This window comes from Haliaeetus leucocephalus, unplaced genomic scaffold, assembly GCF_000737465.1.
Source record: "Haliaeetus leucocephalus isolate CR32 unplaced genomic scaffold, Haliaeetus_leucocephalus-4.0 Scaffold41, whole genome shotgun sequence".
Lineage (NCBI taxonomy): Eukaryota > Metazoa > Chordata > Aves > Accipitriformes > Accipitridae > Haliaeetus > Haliaeetus leucocephalus.
This window is the reverse complement of record NW_010972477.1, coordinates 3,084,989-3,108,748: the sequence shown is the minus strand read 5'-3', so window position 1 is coordinate 3,108,748 and position 23,760 is coordinate 3,084,989. Positions and strand designations below refer to the sequence as shown.

Sequence of the window (23,760 nt, the reverse complement as noted above, 5' to 3'; positions counted from 1 at the left end):
GTGTTCACCCTAACGCAGATTGATTGCTAATTAGGTTTTATAGTGGTTTTTTAGAGCTGTGCACTGAAAAGATGGCACTTCTGTGACAGCAGCCTGAAAACTTAGTACTTTAATGGTTTTGTCTCCAAGAATGAGCAGTTTGTAGAAAATTGTTTCCACTAGCTGAAATGTGTTCAAAGTTTGCAATGTCTTTGAACCCTAGCTTCAACCTTCACCTTGAAATTGGTCCCACTAGATATAGTAAAGCTAGTTTGTTTGCAACTTACCTGTATGTTAAACTTATTTCATGATTTTTCAAATATTCCATTCAGCTGAGTTATCAAAAGACGCTTTTCATCCCTCAGTTTCTTTAGAGGAAAAAAAAGTATGTTTATTTTGACGATAAACATTTTATTTATTCTTACAAACTTGATCCTTTTTTTTACCTTTTCATGTTGCTGCTTGTTCCGTTCTTTTTTTTTTTTTTTTTTGTAACTCTTCAGAGAACACCAATGAGAAGAAATATGAAAATATAAGCAGCTACAAGTGTCCCCATCATAGAGGAGTGTTTCAAAGGGCAGTTTGCACTTGACTCCTGCTGCTTCGTAACGCTCCACTTAACTTTGCCTTTAAGTTTACCTGTCTCATGGGTAACACTGCGGCTTGCTATCAGAAGTGGTTAAAGTGAACACAGAGCTTAATGTGGTACTTTGAAAGTTTGTAAATATGCACAAGAGGAGTAAACTTCGGCTCAGATTTACTGGAGTATAAGGTCTTTGATGTCAGTGCCCACATAGAACTACGTAGTCTAACTATTTATGTCTGGAGTCATGTATTCTTTCATCTTAGGTTGACAGTTACAGTTATTTCTGTCTTTAGCAGCTTCAGTTTTATATGCAGCCTAGTGTTGTCAGCCATATTGTACCTAATTGGTACGAAATTGCTGAACACAGCAGCCAAAGGTTTCAGACCTACTCATGAACTTTGTGTACCCCAAAGCTACTGCAATTTTGTTTCAAGACTCTTGGCCTTCAATTAGTTCGGTGGTTACTTATTTATTAAATTTGGAAGTTGTTGTGTTGAGTTTATCATTTTTAAGAGTTACTAGTGTCACAAAGATCTGAGAGTAGACTTTGGGAATACGTTTTTTTTTCCTGTACAAAAATTGCTGACAAAGCTGCCATCACTACAGTTATGTTGAAGCATCATTTCTTATGCAGTTAGTTTGTAGCAGAACTTCTCAAGTTTACAATACACAAAAGGCAGTAAACCTGATTTCAGTTCTTCTAAGCTAAGCTTAGTTGTGAATATTTTGTTACAGCAAGCTGAGCAGCTAGGAAGAGAAGATCAACAGCGACTACATCGAAATCGAAAACTGGTGCTCATGGTAGATTTGGACCAGACATTGATCCATACTACAGAACAGCACTGCCAACAAATGTCTAATAAGGTAAGTATTTGGTGTTAACTTTCAAGCCAAAGTAACGACAGCAATATTTCTAACTATTTAGATGATGGTTCTTTAAGAAAACATTCTGTGGTTAGGTAAAATTGTAGTTGAAGAATAACAGAAAATGAGAAATAAGTCTTCTGAAATATGTTCCTTTTTTCTCTACATTTAAATTGACGGTTTGTTTTCTTCTATTTATGCTTTCCTGCACTTTTCCATTCCAGTCACTTTAAGCGAGAAGTTTCAGGTAGCTGTTTTTAATCTCTGCTTTCCTTCCTCTACGATTCACAAGCTGAGCACTCAGTAATGAGACTTTTTTTCCCTCCAAGTCGGAGGTAGTTATAGTGAATTAGTGTTCAAAGTCCCCTTTGGGATAATCCTGTGTGCTACTACGTCTGTCATTCCATGAATATGTCTAGTGATTTTTTTTTTTTCTCTTCAGTTTTGTTTTTTGGGGGGAGTTTGGGTGTTGCTGTTTAATTTCTTCATTAAACACTTGTCATTGAACTGATGGAAATGTTACAAGCCAATAGTCCCTAATTTGGAAACTTGAAGCACGTTGGAATGTGTCTACAGTGTCTTGTACAGGAGGATGCAAATTCAAACTCCGGTGTCATGCAAACTGCGGTTGCTTAGTTCCTCTTTTTTTCCACTTGCCATTCTCGCATGTCCAGTATGTTCAGCGTGTGTTCACACCTGCTAGCAAAAACCAAGCTGTAAATGTACTTTGCAATTGAGAGGAAAGGGAACAGTGAATATTCAGTTTAAAGATTAAAATATCTTGTGTATTTGAAAGGCTACATCTTCATCTGTATAAATGCATGGTTTGAAGAAAAACATTTTTTTTAAAAGATTTTGAGATTTTTAACTGGGACCTTTATCTGCAAACTTCCTTCCTGGTTTGCTCTCTGATGGTGTGCTTCCACAGACATAATATTTTTTCATCCAACAAAGTTCTTTATCTGAGCTCAATATGTACTGAAGCTATCTGAGTGAAGTAGACTGAGTAGTACTGATTGGAGTGAGATCCTGAACTTTCTAAGAAATTTCTCAAGTTGCTTTTTTCAGCTTGGTTTGCTGTAAGTAAAGATTTGAATGAAAGTTACCTTGATCATAAACTTTTCAACAGTGCAGCTTCCTGCATTTCAAAAACTTAGTGTTGGACTGCCTGGCACAGAGCAAGAATGTGCTTTGAATTTTATTCATCCACATAATCTTTGTGGCTGAAACTTGCTTTAGCCTAGTCAGATGAAATAAAAGTAGTGGAAGTGATGGAAGAGGACACTTCTGGAATGCTGGCATTTTTGTTTGGTATTTTGGTAATATGAAACATGCTTTTTCTTCTAGGGAATATTTCATTTCCAGTTAGGTCGAGGTGAGCCTATGTTGCATACTCGGTTGCGTCCTCATTGTAAGGAATTCCTGGAAAAAATTGCCAAGCTGTATGAATTACATGTTTTTACTTTTGGCAGCAGACTGTATGCACATACAATTGCAGGTGAGTAGTATATTACATTTAACAATATTTACGTAATCAGCCTTCGTACTCCTATAACTAGTTTCCTTTCTGTGGTTTTTTTACAAATATTTGTTCTTTGTTTTGTGCAAAAACACTTCCTAAATAGTCCTGTAAGCAGAATTCTTGGCTCGTTTGCAAGGCAGTGCCTGTATGGCCTGTAATTTTAAAAACAATCCATTTTTTCCCATCAGACATGCTTTTTTTGCTTCCCTGATGGTTGCAGAATCAGATTGTGCCATGACGACTAGTGCATTCCTATTGAATCAAGTAAGAAATTATGCTGATGGGCTCTAAAAATGATCTCCAACATCACTTGTCTTAGAAATTTAAAGCAACAGTTCCATAAAAATCAACAAAATGAAATTATCTCCCCCTGTGGGGAACACTACCACCACCGCTTGCTGTTTCCTTTCACCAAAGGAAGTTTGGCTGCTATAAATCAATTCACGGCAGTTCTGTGTGTATCCTGGAGCCAAGATGCACTTATTTGAGAAAGAGCACAGATCTAGCAGTATTTTCACATATTCTTCTCACGAACTTAGAAATATTTTCTCCTAGTAACTGAAAACTTGCATTTAAACTATAGCAATAGTAGTCTATGGTGTGGGTCACTGGCTGAAATGTTTTATTTTTTCCAACAAGCATAAAAGAAACCTACCCTGTTATGCAAGCATATGGGTCAGATTCATGTTAGGAGTGTGACCATGTGTTTAAACTGTAAAATTGGCTTTCATCCCATCTTGAGTCTTCCTTGACAGAATAGCATTTTCACCTCAGACTTTCCTTTATTAAGTCCTGTCAGACTAAGACAATATAATTAACAATGTTTTAGGTTGTGACTCTGCATGTCAAACTGTCGTTGCTGCTGTTCCATGTCTCCTAACTTTAAGTTGTCTTTCACATCTGCTTTTTTTGTGTCTTGTTGCCATGCATGCCTCCAGCAACGCTATGCCAGCAATCCCACTTCTTGGCAAGAAAGGAAGATTCCAAAATAGTTAGGGAGCTAACTATCCTAGTTAGCTCTAGAATGGTTTAGAAAAGAATTGTGTAATTAGAGAATTCTTTATGCATGTTAAATACGCCACAGAAGATGTTTGTAATGGCAAATACAAGAGGTTTCTGTAATCAGAAAGTGATACCTATTTGTGGGCTCCAACTAATCTCCTTGAAAGAAAGTTCAGGAGAAGCATGTCCTGTCCTGCCCATCCAAGTGAACATTTCTACATTACTCAATATTTATTGGCTGAGTTGGTTGAAGAATCTTCCTAAAGCTTTGTCAGTCTCACTGCTGGATTAGATATTGTGTACTGCTAATGCATAAACGCTATTTGTACCCTGCTGTCCTTAAGAGTGTGGTTATTTCTTGTTTAGCAAAAGGGGAATGGTTTTCTTATACACTAGGTCTAAATACCTGGTAGTAACAAATTGGGTGGGCAGTCTTCCTCGCTTGGATCTATGTGCCAAAATCTGCATGTGGCCTAAGGTCAGAAGTTGTATAGCAAATATGCTTTGGAGGCAGGGAGAAGAATGAGTTGCAGAGGTAGTTAACTCATGATGTGTAAGTGCTTTCCAATGGTTGATCTTCTCTCAACATGTGATTTGGTCCTGTCTTTGCTTGTTTTAATCTCTGAGCTAAAATTTGGATTACCCTGCAGTCCTCATGCTGGCACAGACTGATGCTTATAATGTGACAAGCCTCTTTGTGGGCATCATACTTGAGCTGCTCCATCTGTTCCGTAGAGGAAATAACCACCAAATGAGCAAATTAGGGTATTGCTGCTTCCTGACATCCCCAGACTGCTGGATTTTTGCCTGAAGCTATCTAACCTCATCAAAAGCATTCAAACTACAAGTGGATTACTTGTAGAGTGATGATGATAGGTTCAGCTGAAATATGTTGGTATGGAGAAACAGTTGATAGAGCCTTTGGTCCCCATACTTACCTGTGTGACCAAGATGCAGTAACAGAGAAATATATAGCTAATACATACAGAGAACACTTGATGGCAGTATTGGTTAAATGATTTCTCAAAGAGAGCTGTCAGTTTGGTATTTTACCGTTATCCCTATGTTACATAAAGGAAGGACTTTTAATAAAATGACGGGAATCTTTTTCATAAGAAAAAGGTTGTTTTCTTAGGCTCTCTGTATACATCCTATATTTCTTTGTGAAATCTGAACTCTAAGCTGCTCCTTCCATGTCCTGGAAGTCTTTTTTCCTCATTTTGCAACAGGATGGCATCTTGTCAGTCCTTTTCTCTCTTCCCACCTGACTCCTATCAGCTGTTAAGTGGGATTAGCTGATATTTGTAAACACCATTTATGTCTGCTGAAGTCATTTATCCTAAACCCTTTCTTATTCTAACACATTTACAAAGTAGTATCTTGTAGTATGTTTATGAAGATGAGTTCTAGATTTTGTAATCTAGAGTTTCCTATAGTATTTCTCTTCTATGTAATTATTTTACCCATTGTTACTTAATTTTTTTTTTCCTACTCTGCATAAGAGAAGTTCGGTGTATTTAATACTGAAGACAGCTTAAATGCTGGTTGTAAAAGTCCATGCCACTGAATTTTATGTTCAGAGGCCACTAGGCAACTTTAATGCAATGGGAAATCACTCTTCAGATTTATAGTGGAATTTAGAAAGTAGGGCTAAGCTGAGGTTTGTTACAGCAAGTATATTACAGTATGTGTTTCAATAAATGACAGAATATGTGCATATACAGAATCGCTGGTGTGTGAAGGTCTCCAGTGCTCTTGAAAGATGGGGTCAACAGCTCTTTCCAGGTTCTAAAGTAGGACCTAAAGTAGAACTGGAGGTGACCTGATTCTTCAGAAATTCAGGTTTAGATTTATTTTTAGAAGGACTTCTTCAAATTCACATTGGATCCTACTGTTATATCACTTCTAGGAATTGCTATTTAACTCAATCTGTCTCTAAGACTCCCCAGTATGAGTTAGTTACTTTTAAGCATTGCATCTTATGATGTGGGGTTTTTTTTACTTAACTTTACAAGTCTAATTTACAAGTTTGCTTTTTGAAGAGAGTCTATGTAAGATCAGGTAACACAGCTTGATAAGAGTGTATGTGCAAAGACCCAGTCTGAGATACTGGAAAACAAACAACTGGAGGGAATAGTCTCTGCTAGGTAAGTCTACTGAATAGTTCCTTGTAGTATGGCAGTCAAAGGATAATGATAGTGTCTTCAGTTTGTTAAAGAAACTACTTAGAAGTGTACTCAGCACACTGTCTAATTTATGATAATAAATGGAAGCTCAGTTTTGCTTTGAAACAGCAAGTCTTTGTATTCAATCTTTCTGACTTCTACAAGAGGCTTTAATTTTTTTAAACATGCTTACAAAATGAGAAATTCATCAACATTTATCCTTCTGCTGGAATGATTTGTGCAAAGTGATGCTTTAATAAAAAAAAGTTCTGTTAAGAAAAAAATCATTATCAACACTAAGGCAGCAAACTGTGACCATGATAAAATTTCAGGACGTGGTTGTGGGAAATGGATAGGGATAAATAAATAAATAAATAAAATAAAGAGGACATCTCAGGAACACTTTCATGTTTCTGTTTACTCAAAGAGTTTATACATAGACCTTTTCATTGCTCTGAAGTCACACAAACTTGCAGCAAAATGCCCCCACAGAAAAGTGACATCATCTAAACGGAAGCTTTTTTGGTGGTCTGTTTTGACTTTTCTTAAAGAAAAAGCCACCAATACTTTGGAAGGTATCATCAATTTGAAACCTGCAGCTTCATTATTAAAGGTTAATATCCAAAGTGTACTATCATAAAATTCTAAACCTTGCAATACGTAGGTTCTGAAAAGATTTTTATTTTGAAGGTAGTAGAATTTTTCATAATGAGGGTTTCCCATTTCTTTTTGTTACTGAAAGCAGTATAATGATTAAATTTTTTTAATATGGAAGTTAAATCTTAGCCTCTACTTAGTTTTATCTTGGAGGGTGTATCTGCATCTACTTATTTTTAATGTAAAGTTTTTATTTCTTCAGATTTATGTTCTATTTGCAATCATAATTAAAAGTTAATGTTTTAACTAACAGTATGTGATCTATCCACTTGTCGTCTTGTTTGCTCTTGCATGGAGTAGAATCACTAAATAGGTTAGTGAATAGCCAATATAGCCTTTTCAAAGATGTAGAGATTATATTAACATACTGTTGAAGAAAGTGAATGAAGTGTTATCTGCCATTTCCCTGAAATGTGAAAACATTAGGATTATGTCTGTTATATTGATTAAATTGGCTAGGCAATGTCCAAAAGAAACCAAACAGTTGAAATCATGTAAAGACCTTCTTTCTTTAAAAGACTAGTGCTGTTTTCCATATTGCTATTCAAGTAGCTTAGCTTTGAAAGACCCAAATCTCTTAAGATGGACTTTTATCTTTGAGGGTGCATCTCTGGTGACCTGTATCTTCAGTGTATTTTTAGTGAATTATCTAAGAGGAAAAAGTATTAAAATTATTAAGTCTTCACCAAAGCATTATTCAAAAGCTCCAGAACACTACTTCATCTCTAATCCCTGGCAGCCAGCATTTCTGTGTTTGGGCTTTCTTAGTTGAACTTCCCTTTTCTTACAGTTTTAGCTAGACAACTCTGCAACTGAATGCCTCATTGTGGTTTTACCATTTAATCAGTGCGCTGCTGTCCAATTTAGTGTAGAGTCCCTGAGTATTCAGTTAATTAGTAGAAGAGAAGTTGGTTGGGGAGAACAGCAACTTGTATGAGAGCTTATGTAGTTTGTCAAAATATCTGTGTGTACAGCAATAAACCTTTGTAGCTAATTCTCTCAATTCATTATGCCTAGGTACTGCAAGGGTCTCACTACAGGGGATGATTCTACGAGTTTGCAGCAATTCTTAAGCATAGCCGGGTGAGTTAAGGTTGAACCTCTGTCCTTAACTCGGAATTTTCTTGCTTTTATGGGTTTTAAGTTATTCCAATTACACATTAATATGAAATACATACAGGATCAACTTTTCAGAAGGGATGACTGATTATTTTTTTTTAATTATTTTTTTTTTTATTTATACCCTTTTTTTTTGAAGACCCAACTGAACATGCTCCTGGGAGCTGGACTTCTAAAAGGAGATGAACGTGTGTTCTAAGCAAATCTCAAAGCTCCTTGAAAGAAAATTAAAGTTGGTCCTTAGAGTCTGCAGTCATTTTGAACTCTGGTTCTGGCTATAAGATGGCCACCATTTAAAACGAAATAAAGTAAAACTTTAAAAAATTGCTCCCAGATAAGTATTGACTGCCATGTATTATTTATCAGAATAATGAGAAGTTGATGCTAACTTCAACACAAATTCAGTAAAATGAAAACTTCAGATTAGCATGTAAAATGCCAGTTTCTTTCTAAGCGATTACGTGGCTGTCATCTGCTCATGAAGATGAACTTCATTATTGGAGGCTAGGTTCAGAAGCATGTGCATGTGTGTTTGTACACCCAAGTTACCATTTTCCTAAATAATGGCATTTTATCTTGATTTAAGATCAGCTAGCACAGCTTCTCCTGTTTTGTTTTTGGTTTGTCTTTTTTTTCTCTTTTTTTTTTTTTTTTTTTTTTTTTTAAAGAGTGCAGTCAGAAAAGCTACTGCAACTGGGCCTAAATACTTATAGGAATCCAAGGAGGATATATTCATTATATGTAAATATATTAAAGTAGTTGTTAGGGGTTCAACTTAAAACCTACAAATGCAAGAGCTCCGGCTGAAACTGTCCCTTAACTTGCCCATTGTGCTTAAGTATTGCAGCACATTGCCGACTCTTGTGAGACTTCTCTGCAGTCCCTAGGCATAATGAGCTAAGGAGAGCATTTAGCTTTAAAGAACCACCTGTAGAGAGATAAATGTAAGTTGCAAAAATCATGTGTATCTATCACTTGCTGTATCTCTTTCAGCCTAATTTATTTGGCTGTCACAAATTTAGTTATTTTAATTTCAATTTTGATGCTGTGTTGAAAGAAAATGTGATGGGATTTTTAAAATTAATCCCACTGCATTAGTTTCAAACCCATATAATATCTCTTACCTTAAAATGGTCTGTTAGTTAAACTGCTCTTGCACAGATTAAAACAGCTAAATTATATAGAACATAAACAAGGAACAAACATCTTGAACATTAACTTTTTAATTTCTTCTTTCAAAAGGATTTTTGGACCCTGAAAAGAAGCTTTTTTCCCACCGGATATTGTCAAGGGATGAATGTATTGATCCATTTTCTAAAACTGGGAATCTTAGGTATGTATGTATATATGTCTTTAATGCATTAAACAAAACAGGACAACAAAGACAGAATATGTTAAATATAATAAAAATTACTCCCTCTGTACTCAACATGTTCATAGTCCTTCTTTATCTGCCTATTAAGTATCAACACCACAATAAAACTGACAAGTTACGCATTGCAGCATTTCATCTACTTATGTTCTGTGGTACTAGAACAGTAAGAATAGGAAGCGGTGGCATCATGTTTTCTCTTACATTTTTTATTCTTGTAATAACCATATTTCCACTTTATGGCTTGTGATCTTGTATAATGACTTGTATGTTGTGGTGTTTTTTAATTAGAACAAAATTCTCAGTTTGAGGCTAATTAATATTATAATATCTAGTATTCTGGCTTTCAAATGTGCTATACATCTAGCAGCTTCCATCTAGAGCCTTGAATTCATATTCTAGTCTAAATTCAGGTTCTGATCTTTTTCAGAGAAGAAAGCCAAGATTTTTTTCTAGAAGACAGATATGTTTAGTATTTCATAAAGCTAGATTAAAAATGATTGCCCCCTCCCCATCTGACCATAGCAAATGAGAAGCTTTTTTCTTCTCTTGCTCGGTTTTCACATGCATGTGTATATCTTAAGTACTGTACCTCCTCCTTCTAGGTAATACAAGTGTTAGTACTTTTTGCTTCCTTTGTCTTGGATTGAATGAGCCTACTCTTCAAAAACTGTTCTTGTGTCTTTTTTTTCTGTGTATAGAGAGAGAGAGAGAGAGAGACCATGTGATAGCTGGCTTTGGGCTTTTTGTCAACATAAACTGTGAAAACTAGACCGAAGTGTTATAATGTTTTGTTCTTACAGAGGTTTGTTGGTTCCTACTTCTAGCTTTTGGGATAGAGATTTAAAGAAATAACTGTTTCCTTTTTTTTATTAACTTTAGTTAGTTTGAATATTGGAGTTTGAATTCTGTGATTTTAATACTGCTGATTTATTTTTTAAGTTCATATATAAGCATGTCTTGCAGCCATGCTCATAATAAACCAGAACATCAACAGAAACTATTTTCATTGATAGTATTAATTTCTAAAACTGGGTTCATTTTATCAACTGTTTTGTCTCTTAGAGATCTCTTCCCATGTGGGGATTCCATGGTTTGCATCATTGATGATAGAGAGGATGTTTGGAAGTTTGCACCCAATTTGATAACTGTGAAGAAATATGTATACTTTCAGGGGATAGGAGATATTAATGCACCTCCTGGATCAAGAGAAATTCAAATGAAGAAGAAAGGTAATTATATAGTTTTTAAACCGCTTTTGCAGCCTTTTCCACTTTTCAAATGTGGTTGATGTAAGACCACCACAGTGACTTATTAGTATTGCTGTTGTGCTTAGATGAGCAATCCTAGACTATTGTGCTCCTGCAGCATAAATGCAAGTAGCTTTGTAAAAGTGGACTATTCTTGTTGATAGCTTTCCTTTTGGTGGGTGACTACAGCGAAAGTGGAGTACTGGTAATAGCGTTTTGGCTGTTACGGCTGGAGATCTGATTTGGCAATACACCAAATTGTTCAAGAACATGTAGAGGAGGCCAGTTTCTGTCTTCTCCTCCTCCATGTAAAACAAGGCAGTTTTTTCTCCCTTCTTCAGTCCCCTTCCCACTTTGGAGCAATAGTTAATAAACTCTGATCTCAACATACTGCTGAAAATGAATGTTTTGATCTCTACTTACCTCCCTGCCTAAATCATGCTCGTAAAATTAGCGTGGGATTTTTAGCATCTACAGAATGTGGTGCTCTGGCATTTGACGTGAGAACCTTATGTTCAGGAGGCTCAGCAGTGTAATACAAATGGTGGATTTAGAAGGTATACATCACTATGCTAGTATTGGGGGCAAAATATATTTAAAAGAAAATGTCTAACAAAGAATTGTAGGGCTTTTTCCAGTTTAGCCAAGGGATTTTTTTAAATTTAATATGTGACATCACTCTTTTTCCCTTGTCAAACTAGAGATGCCCAATATGGAAACAATAATAATGTACTCAAACTGGATCAGGCCACTATGATGTGGGACCTCTACACTTGACTGGTATTGTTACTCGTAGGGCAGGCACATGCACACACGAGAGACAAAGTAGGGTGACTTCATCCAGTGTTCCTGATGAATGTCTGTGTGCAAATTTCTAGATGTCTACGGTTTCTTTAATTGTCTCTCTCTTCTTCTGCAGACATCTGAAGACACATCCTAAAACTGTTTTTCTGCCTTTGAGTTTATTAACCTTTTACTTGTATTCCAGCAGAGTCTCAAATGAAGCTCAAACAGCGTCTTTGTATTGCTAAAATATATATTTTTTTCAACTATTAAAATACAGTTATTTTGGCTCTGAAAAATAGGAAATACATGAAAGCCATGGCGTTTTATAAAGGAAGTTTTTGTAGTTGTAGTTCTGGATTGGGACCTTCTGAAGTGAATTCAGCTCTATTTTTCTTTTTTTCTTTTTTTTCCTCCTCTGCAGTAGTTTCATTGCCCTGAGGTGTAATCGTAAAACTCATGCTACAAAATAAATCCTTTAATGTTTGCGTAGTTAACAAATAATTACTTATGACCAGTGTGATTTTAAAAATGAAAAAAAAAAAAAGCTGTTTACACAGCTTCTTTACAAAAGTAAAGTTTCTTAGGTTTGCCAGTTCTTTATAGTAATCATTGACACCTGAAGTATCTTAACAACTTTGAAAAGCCTAGTTGTCACTTCTAAACAGAGTGAAGTCTAACTGCATATGTAAACTGTGTGTTTAATCAAAATTTAAAATTTTCCTTAAGTTTTAAAAAAAAAAAAAAAACTGAGAAAATATGCATGCATTTTATTTCTTTCTTTCCTGTGTCTTAGTAAACCACTCTACAAAACCAGAGGCACTGGATTCAGCAGTGACATCAGCAAAAGATGCTGAAGAAATAAAGAATGTTACATGTGTGGAAGAACAAAGCAATGGCCTCAAGAAAGCAACAAAGGACACTTGCACTGCAAACGGAAGTACTTCTGTAAGTAGTGAAACGTCTGACTGGGATGTGAATTCTAGCGATAAAGTTAATGCCCAGGACTCTTTAAGTGATAGCACTGATCACAAAATGGACAGTGAGGTCACTAATGATTTGACAAATACAAAAGAATCTCAGATTTTTTCAGAACAAGTTGATAGAACAGTGATAGAGAAGCAGCAAACCCAAGACAAGACGACAAATGACTTGGACTTTGAACTGTCTAGTGACAGTGAAAGTGACGGTGGATTGGATACCAGAAAGTCATCCACTTCTGTATCAGATAGTGAGAATGAGGAAAAGAGAAGCTGGAAGAAATCCAAACAACCTCTTCAGGATGAAAATTTGCAGAAAGGCAGTTGCACTGATGTGAGTGAGAAAAAGGATGGTCTGGTGAACCATTCTGGGGACACACAATCTCTACCTAGTGAAAATATTCACGACAAAACTGATCTTGAAGCACAAGAAGAAAGTGAACAGGAAAGCCTTTGTGATTTAGGAAATGGCTGTGCTGACAAGAAAGAAGCTGAAACAGAGTCTCAGAATAGTGAACAGTCTGGAATTACAATGGGTGAGTCCTTAGACCAGAGTATGGAGGAAGAAGAGGAGGAGGATGATACGGATGATGATGACCATTTAATATACCTCGAAGAGATCCTTGTGCGGGTTCACACTGATTATTACACAAAGTATGATAAATACCTGAAAAAAGAGATTGAGGAAATTCCAGACATCAGGAAAATAGTACCAGAACTGAAAAGTAAAGTGTTGGCAGATGTAACCATCATATTTAGTGGACTCTACCCAACAAACTTCCCCATTGAGAAAACACGGGAACACTATCATGCCACAGCACTTGGAGCTAAAATTGTGAAGAATCTAGTACTGAGTGCTGATGATCCTGACAAAGCAACACATCTCATTGCAGCAAGAACAGGTAGGTATATGAGATTTGAGTTTTCCATCAGCTTTTTTCCTGTTACAGTTCATTCATGCCTTGAGCTGTTTTTCTGTATAACCTACAGGCTTTAATGTAACTGAGATTAGAATTCAAATTAAAGGGAAGATTCTTCTAAAACAATTTAGAAGCCTTTTAAAAGGCTTTTTTTGCAGCTTTTTGATCAAGTGTGGCTTTTTAATTTTTAAAAGAGGACCTGCTAAATAACCTCTGATATAATGTGTCATGTCTCACTTTTTGGTTAAGAGTTGGTGATACTGAGTCTTTGACTATTAAAGATGTTGAATAGTGGTCTTGCTATAAAGTTATCAGTGCTTTCTTTCTTGGTTTCTCAGATGTCACCTCTCGTGGTTCAGTTTCACTTTGTATGGAATTCAAGTGAATTATCTTAAGAGACTGGAATCTTATTATACCCTGTCACTGCTCTGTGTGTAGCCTGTATATCTTTGTCTTGGGAGATGTAAGAGAGCTTAGCCTAACTTGGTATGTCTTTCACAAAGCTGCCTGTTTTTACATAGCTATAATGGATAGGAATGTACCATTGGGTAGCTGCCATAGAAGAGCTAACAGGGTACCCCTAGCTTCTAGTACAAATTTTTTGTGTGCACCCTGACCCTTGGTTCTCTCATTGTTGGCCTTTTGCAGTTGCATGGAATCTAAATAGCTGATAATCAAACCCATGAAAACCAAAAGTAAAACTGTATGGTTAAGATCATCTAAAACTCCTAGGTAGTTTTAGGACATCTAAAGATGTCCTAAGCAAAGAAATGCACATCCGCTACCCGTTGGATTATTTTTTTCTTGACTCCTTGCTGTTCATGTAAGATTTTAGTACATAAGAAGCAGCTTTGTTTCATTGGCTTGTATTATAAAAGGATGGAGTATATTTTCACTGGCTGTTATATAGACAAGTAATTTTCTCAAAGTGTGTGTGACTTAAGAAATGGAACAAGCTATTTCTTATACAGCTGACCAGGAATCATTTCTTCCTGTTGAGAAGGGAGTGATAAAAAAACCTCCAATGTTTAGTGACTAAAAGGAGAATGTTGCAGTTCCTTAATTTCTACCCCTTTGAACATCAGTAGTGTTAAAAATCTGTGGATTAAAACCAGCCAATTTATCACTATATTGTGATATGCTAATAAGCTATTTTTTTATTTATTAGCCGAAATAACAATAAGGCTGTATATTTGCTAGGCTAGTACAAACTTACCTCATTTGTCAGTTATCCCAATGCACAGTTCTAGTGACAAAAAGCACAGGTAACGTTTATTAAGCAGTTGGTAAGGCCAACTGTAGCAAGAAGGGGCTGCAGTATTGACCTTGTCAAGTGGAATCAGAATGAGAACTGTACCAACGGACCTGCAGTGAAGTAGCAAGTTTGTATGAATTGTCCTGATGTAGATATGCATTTAAGTAGTAAAAACAACCTAAAAACCGGAAGAGGCTGCAGTGAGTTTCGTTGAGATTAGTTGGGATTCTGATTTGTGAAGGTGTGATAGTTGAAATAGTGAATGGGAAGTGTTAAAATCAGTGGATGCATCAGTCTGGGACTCCATCGTTTTATGACACTTGCTGAACAGCTCTTTTAAAACTGCAGGAATAGCAATACTGTTATCAGCAAAGAATTACACAAGTTTGTCATACTTCATTGGAGACATAATAGCTGTCAATATAACTTCATGTTTTTCCAGTTTCAAATCTTAAAATGCTTCATTTCAAAGTTCCTTTGTCTAACTTGCACTAGATGGCTTCCAAATGAGGTTGTACATTGGATGCAACTGTTGTGTGATGTGGTAAAATTGGTAGGATAAATGTAAATGAGACCCTCCCAAACATACGCATTTCTCTAGAGGAACATATGTTGAATAACATTATGTTAAGGTACACAGCATGGGATAATGAGAAGCAGTTGAGACTTTTGTGTGTGTGTGTGCTTGTTTTTGGAATGTACAGTTTGAGGGGGGTTGTATGTTTGTATAGATACATATACACATCCTTGTGTTTTACTTTTAGAAGCAAATTCTTCACTATCTGCACATTCTTAGTGAATCATCCACTAGGGTGATCTTAATAAGAAAAACTATTTTAACTTTAGGTTTTGATTACATTATATTAATGTGCTTTTACAGTATTTGAATTGAATTTATTAACACATTTTCAGTGTTCTTTTGAAAAATAAATAAATTTAGGGGTGGTTCATATTTTTCAGACTTTGTCAAGACCTAGACTCTCCTTCAAAATAGCCATGTAATGTTGGTTTTGCACTTGATACTTAAATATATTCAAATATTGCCCGCTAAACAAAACAAGAAATCACAAGAAGAATACTGTTCCTGAATTGCTGGGGTGAAAAAACTTTATTGTCAATATGTAGAAGCTGACCTCTGCTTTTATTAAGAAAAGAATTGCACTAATTCTAAAAGAGGTAACTTGGCAAGTCTTTTCTGCCTAATGAGCAAGACTATTGTCACGTTTCATCATCACTTAGTTAATTATTTCTGTAACACTGGCAGTGAAATAGGGGGATTTAGAATGAAAAAACTATATTCTCCAGTAACCATTTTTTGTTAGATTCTCATGGATTGCTTGTGGTTCTGGTTTTATGATGGGTTTTTATTTTTTCAGCCAAAGACTATACTTTCTCATCTCTGGTTAGATGAGAGTGGTTATGCTGTATCATCCTGATTTCATGAGGGAAAATCTGAAGTTTAATCAGAGATATTAAGGATATAAATTGTGTCCTGTCACAGCTGGATTTGTGATAATTCAGCTGTCAACGTGATTTTCATACTGATTCTCATGTGGTTAGAAAGCCAATTCTACAAGTCTCTATTACGGCCGGTAAGCCATACAAATACTGCGTCTCTGGCTCCCTGGGAAACATCTGAAGCATTGTTTCATGTCTAATTGCTGGTGAAAGGGGGAAACAAAGGCATGTCCCTTCTTGAGTTTTGTTCAGAAGTCAATGACCCAAGACCCCTCCCTTCCTCCCTTCCTCTTTCTTTCTTTCTCTTTCTCTCTCTTCCCCCCCTTTCTTTCTCTTTCTCTCTCTTCCCCCCTTTCTCTCTCTTTCTCTTTCTCTCTCCTCCCCCCTTCTTTCTCTTTCTCTTTCTCTTTCTCTTTCTCTTTCTCTTTCTCTTTCTCTCTCTTCCCCCCCCCTTCTTTCTCTTTCTCTTTCTCTCTCTTCCCCCCCCTTTTGAAAAGGTGATTTTAAAACATACCTGTCAGTTCAGTGTTTCCGGATGACCCCACTAACAACGGCAGACTTAGGACTCAAACAAGCAAGTTAACTTACATGTTTACTTTGCATTAGTTGAGCTGTAGTAAATGGCATCTATTTTATCTACAGCAGCGGTGGGGGTACGTACTGTTAGCTTTTGAGTTTGAAGACAGAGGAAGAATTTGTCAGAGGAAATAAAAAGGAAAGAAGTCAGTGTGAAACAGAGTATCCCCTAGGTCTTGGAGTGATGGGTTTTCCCCCTGCAAAGTGATCACATTGTAGTTTGGTGTATGGAAAGAACAGCTAGTGAATGCCATTTTGGATTTTATTTATAGCATCTTTGCCAGCCTATTGCAGTAAATAATTTAAATTTCTTTTATTCTTTGTATATACTTGTCTCTCTGCAGATAGGCAGCTTGTTTCTCTGTAGACACAGATACTCTGAATTCTGAAAATAAATCCTTGTTATTAGGATTTTTTTCATTATATAGGGAGGAAAATACTATCTACCTGAATTACTGTAAAACACAAGGATCTTTGTATCATCTAATCAGCTTTCAAAAATCTGAGTGACTGAGAAAAGGCTACCCTGTAGTCCTTTCCGCTTACCTATGGGCTGCATAAATCTTACTTCAGTTTTTGAAACATCTGCTGTTTGCTTTAAGCAACAGTAAACTGCACTGGATGATGAGTTTTTATAGCTGTGTACACACTTGGCTAAGCAGTTACCACACTATTTCATAAACCTTGTTATGTTCCTTCCTGAACAGATGAAAGATACTGTTGTTGATTTTTGTATTGAGTTTTTGCTGGTGGAGCAGATAAAGCTGTTCAGGTCACTTAAAAATTATTCTAGTGGGGTAGGAGTGGAAATACGTCAGTTTAAGCCCTGAATTTTTCTTTTCTTTTTCAAAATATATTTAATTCTGTGTCTTTTGCTATACTTTGAAAGCTATATGGGAATTATTTCCTTACTTTTGGTGACTTTGGTTGCTTAGTATCATAAATATCAGGTTGCTTAAAATACCGATTTTTATTATGAACTATGGCTGCTTCTATTCATCCTCATCTACCTACTTAAAAAATGCTTACTCCTGAGTCTGGCTTTGAGGTACTGAGAGAGAAGAGAAAGCTGCCAGCTGATGATGTCTTGTTAGTCTGTCCCATGACTTGGTGGGAGGTCTTCACCAGACATAGCTATGATGTGTCCACAGGTGGTTTTTCCAAAGAATTATTTTCAAGGGCCGTGTCTTTAGAGCAGTGCTTAATTGGATTTTTTTAAACTCAGGCACTGAGTAGGTAAGCTCGTTGCTTTTGCTGGTAAAGCACAGTGCAGTGTTAAAGCTGAACTCTAGCCGTAGCCTCGGAACAGCACATCCATCACCATTTTGTGATCACTCAGTTCGTGTAGGACAAAGCACTGAGGTCTGTACAACTTGTCTTAGGCTAACATTGTTGGAGAAGAGCTTCAGGATTTGATCATAAATCAAGATTTGTATATAAAAATGGTCTGAAGAGAAATCAACTTTTAGCGATCAGATTTTCCAAGCAATGTCTGGCAACCTGGTTACGAACTGCCGTAAGGATATGTTGACTTTAGTGCGTTGGAATCAGGAGAGTGTTTGCGAGCAACTCCGGTGCTCACTCGCCATCGTGTGCTTCGGATCGTCCCGGCCACGGGCATTCGGCCCACAGGACCGGGCAGAGCTGATCCAAAGCAAAATTCCCTGAAATCCACATGGGGTGGGCATCGCTCCTCCTCCACCCTTTTGCCCTGCAGATCTCCCTGTTGGGGCTGCACTGCTTGGTAATGTGAGCCTAGCCAACTACGCGGTGTAACATTTCTTCTTAGTCTTCGTAAACATACAGCTTAGGTCTCATTTATCTACGTTGCTTAAGCACCTAGTGTGCTCCGTACTTTGGATAAGACAAAATAAACTTGCTATAGTGAATTTGTATGTCCTGGAGAACAGCTGTAGAAGTTTACTGTTGCATTATTGATTTTGGTCACTTTTTTAGTAATGACTTGTCAAGATTAATAGGAGGCTTTTTTTGTGTTTTCAACCTTTGTTTGCAAGTTCAAAAGTAGAATTGATGAGTCCCTTACCCAGGTTTGAAAATAACCTTTTCCTAATATTATGTGCTTTAGGCTGTATCCATCAGAGGGTAGATATGATGAATTTGGACCCTACCCGCTTCATGTGGAAAGGCTTGTGTGCCTTTTTAACTTTTTGGAACGATTTTAGACTAGCATTTGAATTAAGGAAAGGTAGTTAGAGGAGAATAATGCAAAAAAGTAGTCCAGAAAAACAGGTTTTTTCGAAGTGATTCTTAGTCTAGCTAAAATCTGGATGATTCAGATGTTCCTAACTGCATCATAAGTACTATTGCTTGGATGGATTAAAATTTTTCTGCTGTTTCTTCTTAATAAGCATACTTCCAAAAGGGGAAATTACAGTGGAGAAAGGGAGAGAAGGCAAGGATATTAAGTATTACAATACTATTTCTCCTACCCAGCTAAATTTGGTGTTCCACCAAATCTTGCTCTAAGAACATCATACGTGTGAAATCTTGATTTGTGAAGATGTCAGCTAGAAATAGAAGGCAGCCCCTGAGGTGACACGGTTGTATTACCTCATGCGATTTTCAGTATGCTGGAGCAAGCAGTTGGCAGCTGCGCTTTAGAAACGGGGAGGAGGCAGAAAGCCTTGGTGCTGCAGAGGTGAGAAGGGTGAGGCTTTTGACCCTGGGGAGGTGGGTTTGGTTACACACTGGTCTTCATGTCGCCGACTTTAGTTTAATGTTAATGGCTTATACCTTTCAGAGCTATTGTTTCAGAACCATAACAGTTTCGTACGAAATAGTGCCATTTTGACTTTCATGTTTAAAATGCTTCTGTTGCAATCCTGTTGACTAGAAGAAGAATTTACTTAGCTCCTCAGCATACCTCCAGTATGAAAGGATCAGATACGCGTGAATGCAGCATGTGTATGTGTGCGGAACGGGCAGCAAGATGAAGCACCCGACAAATCATCAATGCAGAAATACGCGTTTTAAAAATAGTTGGAGGAAGCCATCTTCTCAAACAACTTCACAGATTTAACATGACGTGAAGGTACAGTTTTATGGTTTTGTTCAGGTTCCCCTGATGAAGTCCAAAAGGAGCAGCAATATCTTTAGTTGGGCGAATGGATGTACTATAGTATCAGATAAGCTTTTCTTCAGGGTATTATAAGCACAGTCCATCTATGCAACTCTGGTTAACTGTTCTGTATGCTTGCTAATGAAATCACATGCTATTGTATGTTGTATTCAATCAGCTCCAGAGTGGTTATGTGCAGGACAGTATTGCTAATCATGTCTGATATTTGATTCAGTATCTAATAGCAGGCACAAGTACCTAAACTTCCACTGGACTTCTTGCTTTTTGTTGCCTTTTCCCTTATGAACCTGATTTCAGTATCCTCTTTCATAACAGCTGTCGTCTTACCTCTTTGTTACTATGTTGTCATTGCTTTTCTCCTTTATTCTCAAAAGAAAGGATTTCCCAAGCCAAGTCTTTCACTTTTTCTTTTTAATCCTTTTTCCCCCCGATCTCTTAATCTCAATCTCCTTCAGAACCTCTGCTTTCTTTCCTCTGAAACATACCCTGTGTATAAATTCAATACAGCTTTATACTTAGCTATTTCTAAAGATATTTCTACAGTTCCTACTGAGTTTATATAAATAATAATAATAATACCTCCTGTGGAAGCCCCCTCTGGCACTGTAAACTGGCTCATTTCCAGCAACTGTTGCATGAAAGTACTCTGGGTTGCTGATGACTTTTGTAACTGATGATTAATTGGAAAACAGATTTCTTGTATCAGGGGATGAACGATCTGGGTGCACTGACCTCCCTTCTTAAAAAGTTTTGCTTTTTAGCCACTTAAAACCTCTTGAACTGCAAAGGTGTGCTGGAATTAACACGGTTGGAGTTCTAAAATTGTTTTCATTGAGTCTTTGTTGGACAGTGGTTTTATTTTTATTTCATGGCAAAATTTAAAATACAGCATTTCTAAATCATTTGTGATTTGGGAAGGGCTTTATCTTTAAATACTCATTTTTGTGCTTGTGTTTATCTTGGATTTTTAAATTAATGCTTTTTTATTGCAAAGATACTAGTGTAGAGAAAAGCTTTACATTTACTGTACAGCTCTTTGTCCTAGTTTCAGCTGGAATAGAGTTAATTTTCTTCCTAGTAGCTGGTATAGTGTTATGTTTTGGGTTCAGCATGAGAAGAATGTTGATAACACACTGATGCTTTCAGTGGTTGCCGAGTAGTGTTTAGACCAAGTCAAGGGTTTTTCAGCTTTTCATGCCCAGCCAGCAAGAAGTCGGGAGGGGACACAGCCAGGACAGCTGACCCAAACTGGCCAAAGGGGTATTCCATACCATGGGACGTCATGCCCAGTATATAAACTGGGGGGGAGTTGGTCAGAGGAGTTCGCTGCTCAGGAACTAACTGGGCATTGGTCGGTGAGTGGTGAGCAACTGCATTGTGCATCGCTTGTTTTGTATATTCCAATCCTATTATTATTGTTGTTGTTGGTTTATTATTGTTATTATTGTAATTATTATTTTCTTCCTTTCTGTTCTGTTAGACTGTCCTTATCTCAACTCAGGAGTTTTACCTTTCTCCTTCCAATTCTCTCCCCCATCCCACTGGGTGGGGGGGGAAGTGAGTGAGCGGCTGCATGGTGCTTAGTTGCTGGCTGGGGACACTCTTAAATCCTGAACTGTGTGGAATTGCTTGCATTTGCTGCTGAAAATAGAATAAATGTATTTGTGCACAGAACATCTTAATCTAAATCCAAGAAAAAAATGTACTTGTATCTAAAGATGGAGGAAAAGGTAGTCCTACTCCTGTATTCTCTTGGGTTTGGGGGAATAAAAGTAGGGAAAGAGATGCTTTCAGCGCTCTGGTAAAGGACAGTGATCTTCTGCCCTTTCTGGTTTAGTCTTTTGAATTTACAGAAGTCTAGAAACTGAACTGTCTAACTAGTTAGGTCAATTCTCAACTGTATTTCAGTTGATCTGTCTACCCCAGTAGATTCTAGTTCATTTTGTACACAGGCCTTTGGGTATTTGCTGTTAACTGATTCCTCTCATCTTTGTGATGATGGGAAGTATGATTGATGTGGAGAAGTACGGGTACTTCAAGACTTTCATCTTAATTGAAACAAGTAAAATCATGTTGTTAAATGACAGTCATGTAGATAAAACTCCAGGGAACTATGTTGAAACTATCAAATTAATTTATTGTCCTTGCCTCCTTGTCAGAATTGTTCTGAAAATTGATTTATTTTTTTTTCTGGAGTCTTCGTTCCTCAAAGCACATGTGTGAAAATAGACAAGGGCTCATAAATTCTAACTTTAAATACATTTTTTGGAAGTTAAAAACTTGACTTAAAATTTTTAATTTTTTTTCTTTCTTTCTTTTTTAAGTTAATAAGGTAAACTAGACTGGAGTATTGTGTTTTTATATAAGTATCTGCAGGAAGAAACCCCAGGGTCTTTGTGCAGAATTGAAGGGTTTCAACAGGAGTGAGTAGTGTTTGCAGTGATGTATTCTTCACCTTCAGCTCTGAGAGCTCTGCTCTTAACCTAGAGGAGAGGGCTAAGTTGTTAACAGAACTCCTGCCTTTAGTTCTTGATGGTCTCCTTTTATTTGCATTTCTACATAAAAAATGTAGTGCAATATTAAGTGTATTTAAATGTCTTTGCACCAAGACAGAGTATGGTCGAATGATTTGGTTTGATAAGCATTTTAAATAATGTGTAAATAAGATGGAATGCTATAAATTACAGGATATAACAAAAGGGAAGAGTGATGGCTTTCAGCTATGAGACAGACTGTCAGATTGATGAGAGTTCCTTTATCACATTCCAGCTACACAGTATTTGTGCAGTGTAAAAAATACCATGTGTAAGTGTCAAGCATAGATCTATCGGGTCAGTTTTTTCTCTATTGCATATATATTTAATGATTTATTGGCAGATTATACAATTTTGTGTTGTCTCCAAGTGTTCAGTCACTCCATAGATGTCTTTGATAAATGCTGAAACAAGTACCACAATTGGTAATACTAATTTTTCCAATCAAATAGAAGAAACGCATTCTTGAAACATTTGGACAGTCAGCTGTTTCTGGGAACAGACTACTTCAAAGTTCATTTCAACCTTTATTTTATTCGCTTCTTTTTGCTTACTGGTTTTGATGCTTGTTGGCAAAGATTTATGGCAACTTTACTGAGTTTCTTTCTTGTTCTGTCTTCTCCAGAGGGTGGAATTTGAGATCACCTGTTACTTGCATGCTGCATTGTTGATGGTTTCATGGGGACTTTGTGCTAGCCTGCCACATTTAACTTCACATTGGTTGTTCCCTTTTGGCACAAAATAATCTATTTGTCTGCTTTGACCCTGCTTCTGGCAAATGGAGGTTGAGTGGGTGACTGGCTGGCTGTTAAATGGTAGCATACTGTGTGTACAGGGGACTGTGCGTAAGAAAGTTGTTATGGTAAGTTAGCTTTAGGCTTTAAAGGCGTTGAAGAGTTGCTGCTGCTTAGACTCTGACAAGTAGAAATGGAGGAGATGAAATACAAAAGTGCACTTGTATTGTTTGTTCAGTTAACATGGAGATGTAGAGGTTTTCCGTATGGATCAATTTTAGTGGGCTACTTCCACAGTGCCAGTGCTTTGAGATGTTACAAACGCCTTCATCCAGCTTGAGATGGAGGTTATCACATCTTATTTAGAGTCTCATTTTTATCAGTTGTGATTGTTTTGTTGGATTGGGGAGGAGTGTTTTGTTTTTTCTGTAAGACTGATCACAGAATGTTCTTCTTAAACCTGTGTGTACTTAAAGTTATCTTCTGTGTTTCTGGGAACACTGTAATGTTATGTTTGACTTTGTAATAGGCACAGAAAAAGTACGGCAAGCTCAGGACTGCAAGGACCTCCATGTTGTAAACCCCGACTGGCTGTGGAGCTGCCTGGAGCGCTGGGACAAGGTTGAGGAACAGCTCTTTCCCTTGAAGGATGACTACATCAAAACACACAGGTAAGTGGGAACTTGGGGGAGTAGGGGCTATGAAAAGAGGTTATTCAGACAATTATGCTAATTTGTGAAGTCAGCTATAAAATTGGTTTCTGACAAATTCAGAATGGTGTGCAGTGCTTACACATCTTAGGAAAGAACCCTCCATTTTTGTCTATGTCTATGCTGCTTGAACTGAAGACTGTTAAGGGATCGGGAGACAGGTCAGCAACTAGCAGAATCGGGAGAAACCTGTG

The 23,760-nt window shown here is 37.0% G+C and overlaps 1 protein-coding gene across 2 annotated transcripts in view; it reads left to right on the top strand.

Moving 5' to 3' along the window:
- The window catches only part of CTDP1 (CTD (carboxy-terminal domain, RNA polymerase II, polypeptide A) phosphatase, subunit 1), a 113,378-nt gene that overhangs the window by 20,374 nt on the left and 69,244 nt on the right, over positions 1 to 23,760 (top strand). For both annotated transcript variants that reach the window (XM_010577027.1, XM_010577035.1), the window contains exons 4-9: positions 1,301 to 1,429; positions 2,777 to 2,927; positions 9,137 to 9,227; positions 10,332 to 10,498; positions 12,096 to 13,181; positions 23,386 to 23,527. In XM_010577027.1, the coding sequence (XP_010575329.1) occupies positions 1,301 to 1,429; positions 2,777 to 2,927; positions 9,137 to 9,227; positions 10,332 to 10,498; positions 12,096 to 13,181; positions 23,386 to 23,527 (1,766 nt within the window). The remainder of the gene's footprint in view (positions 1 to 1,300; positions 1,430 to 2,776; positions 2,928 to 9,136; positions 9,228 to 10,331; positions 10,499 to 12,095; positions 13,182 to 23,385; positions 23,528 to 23,760) is intronic.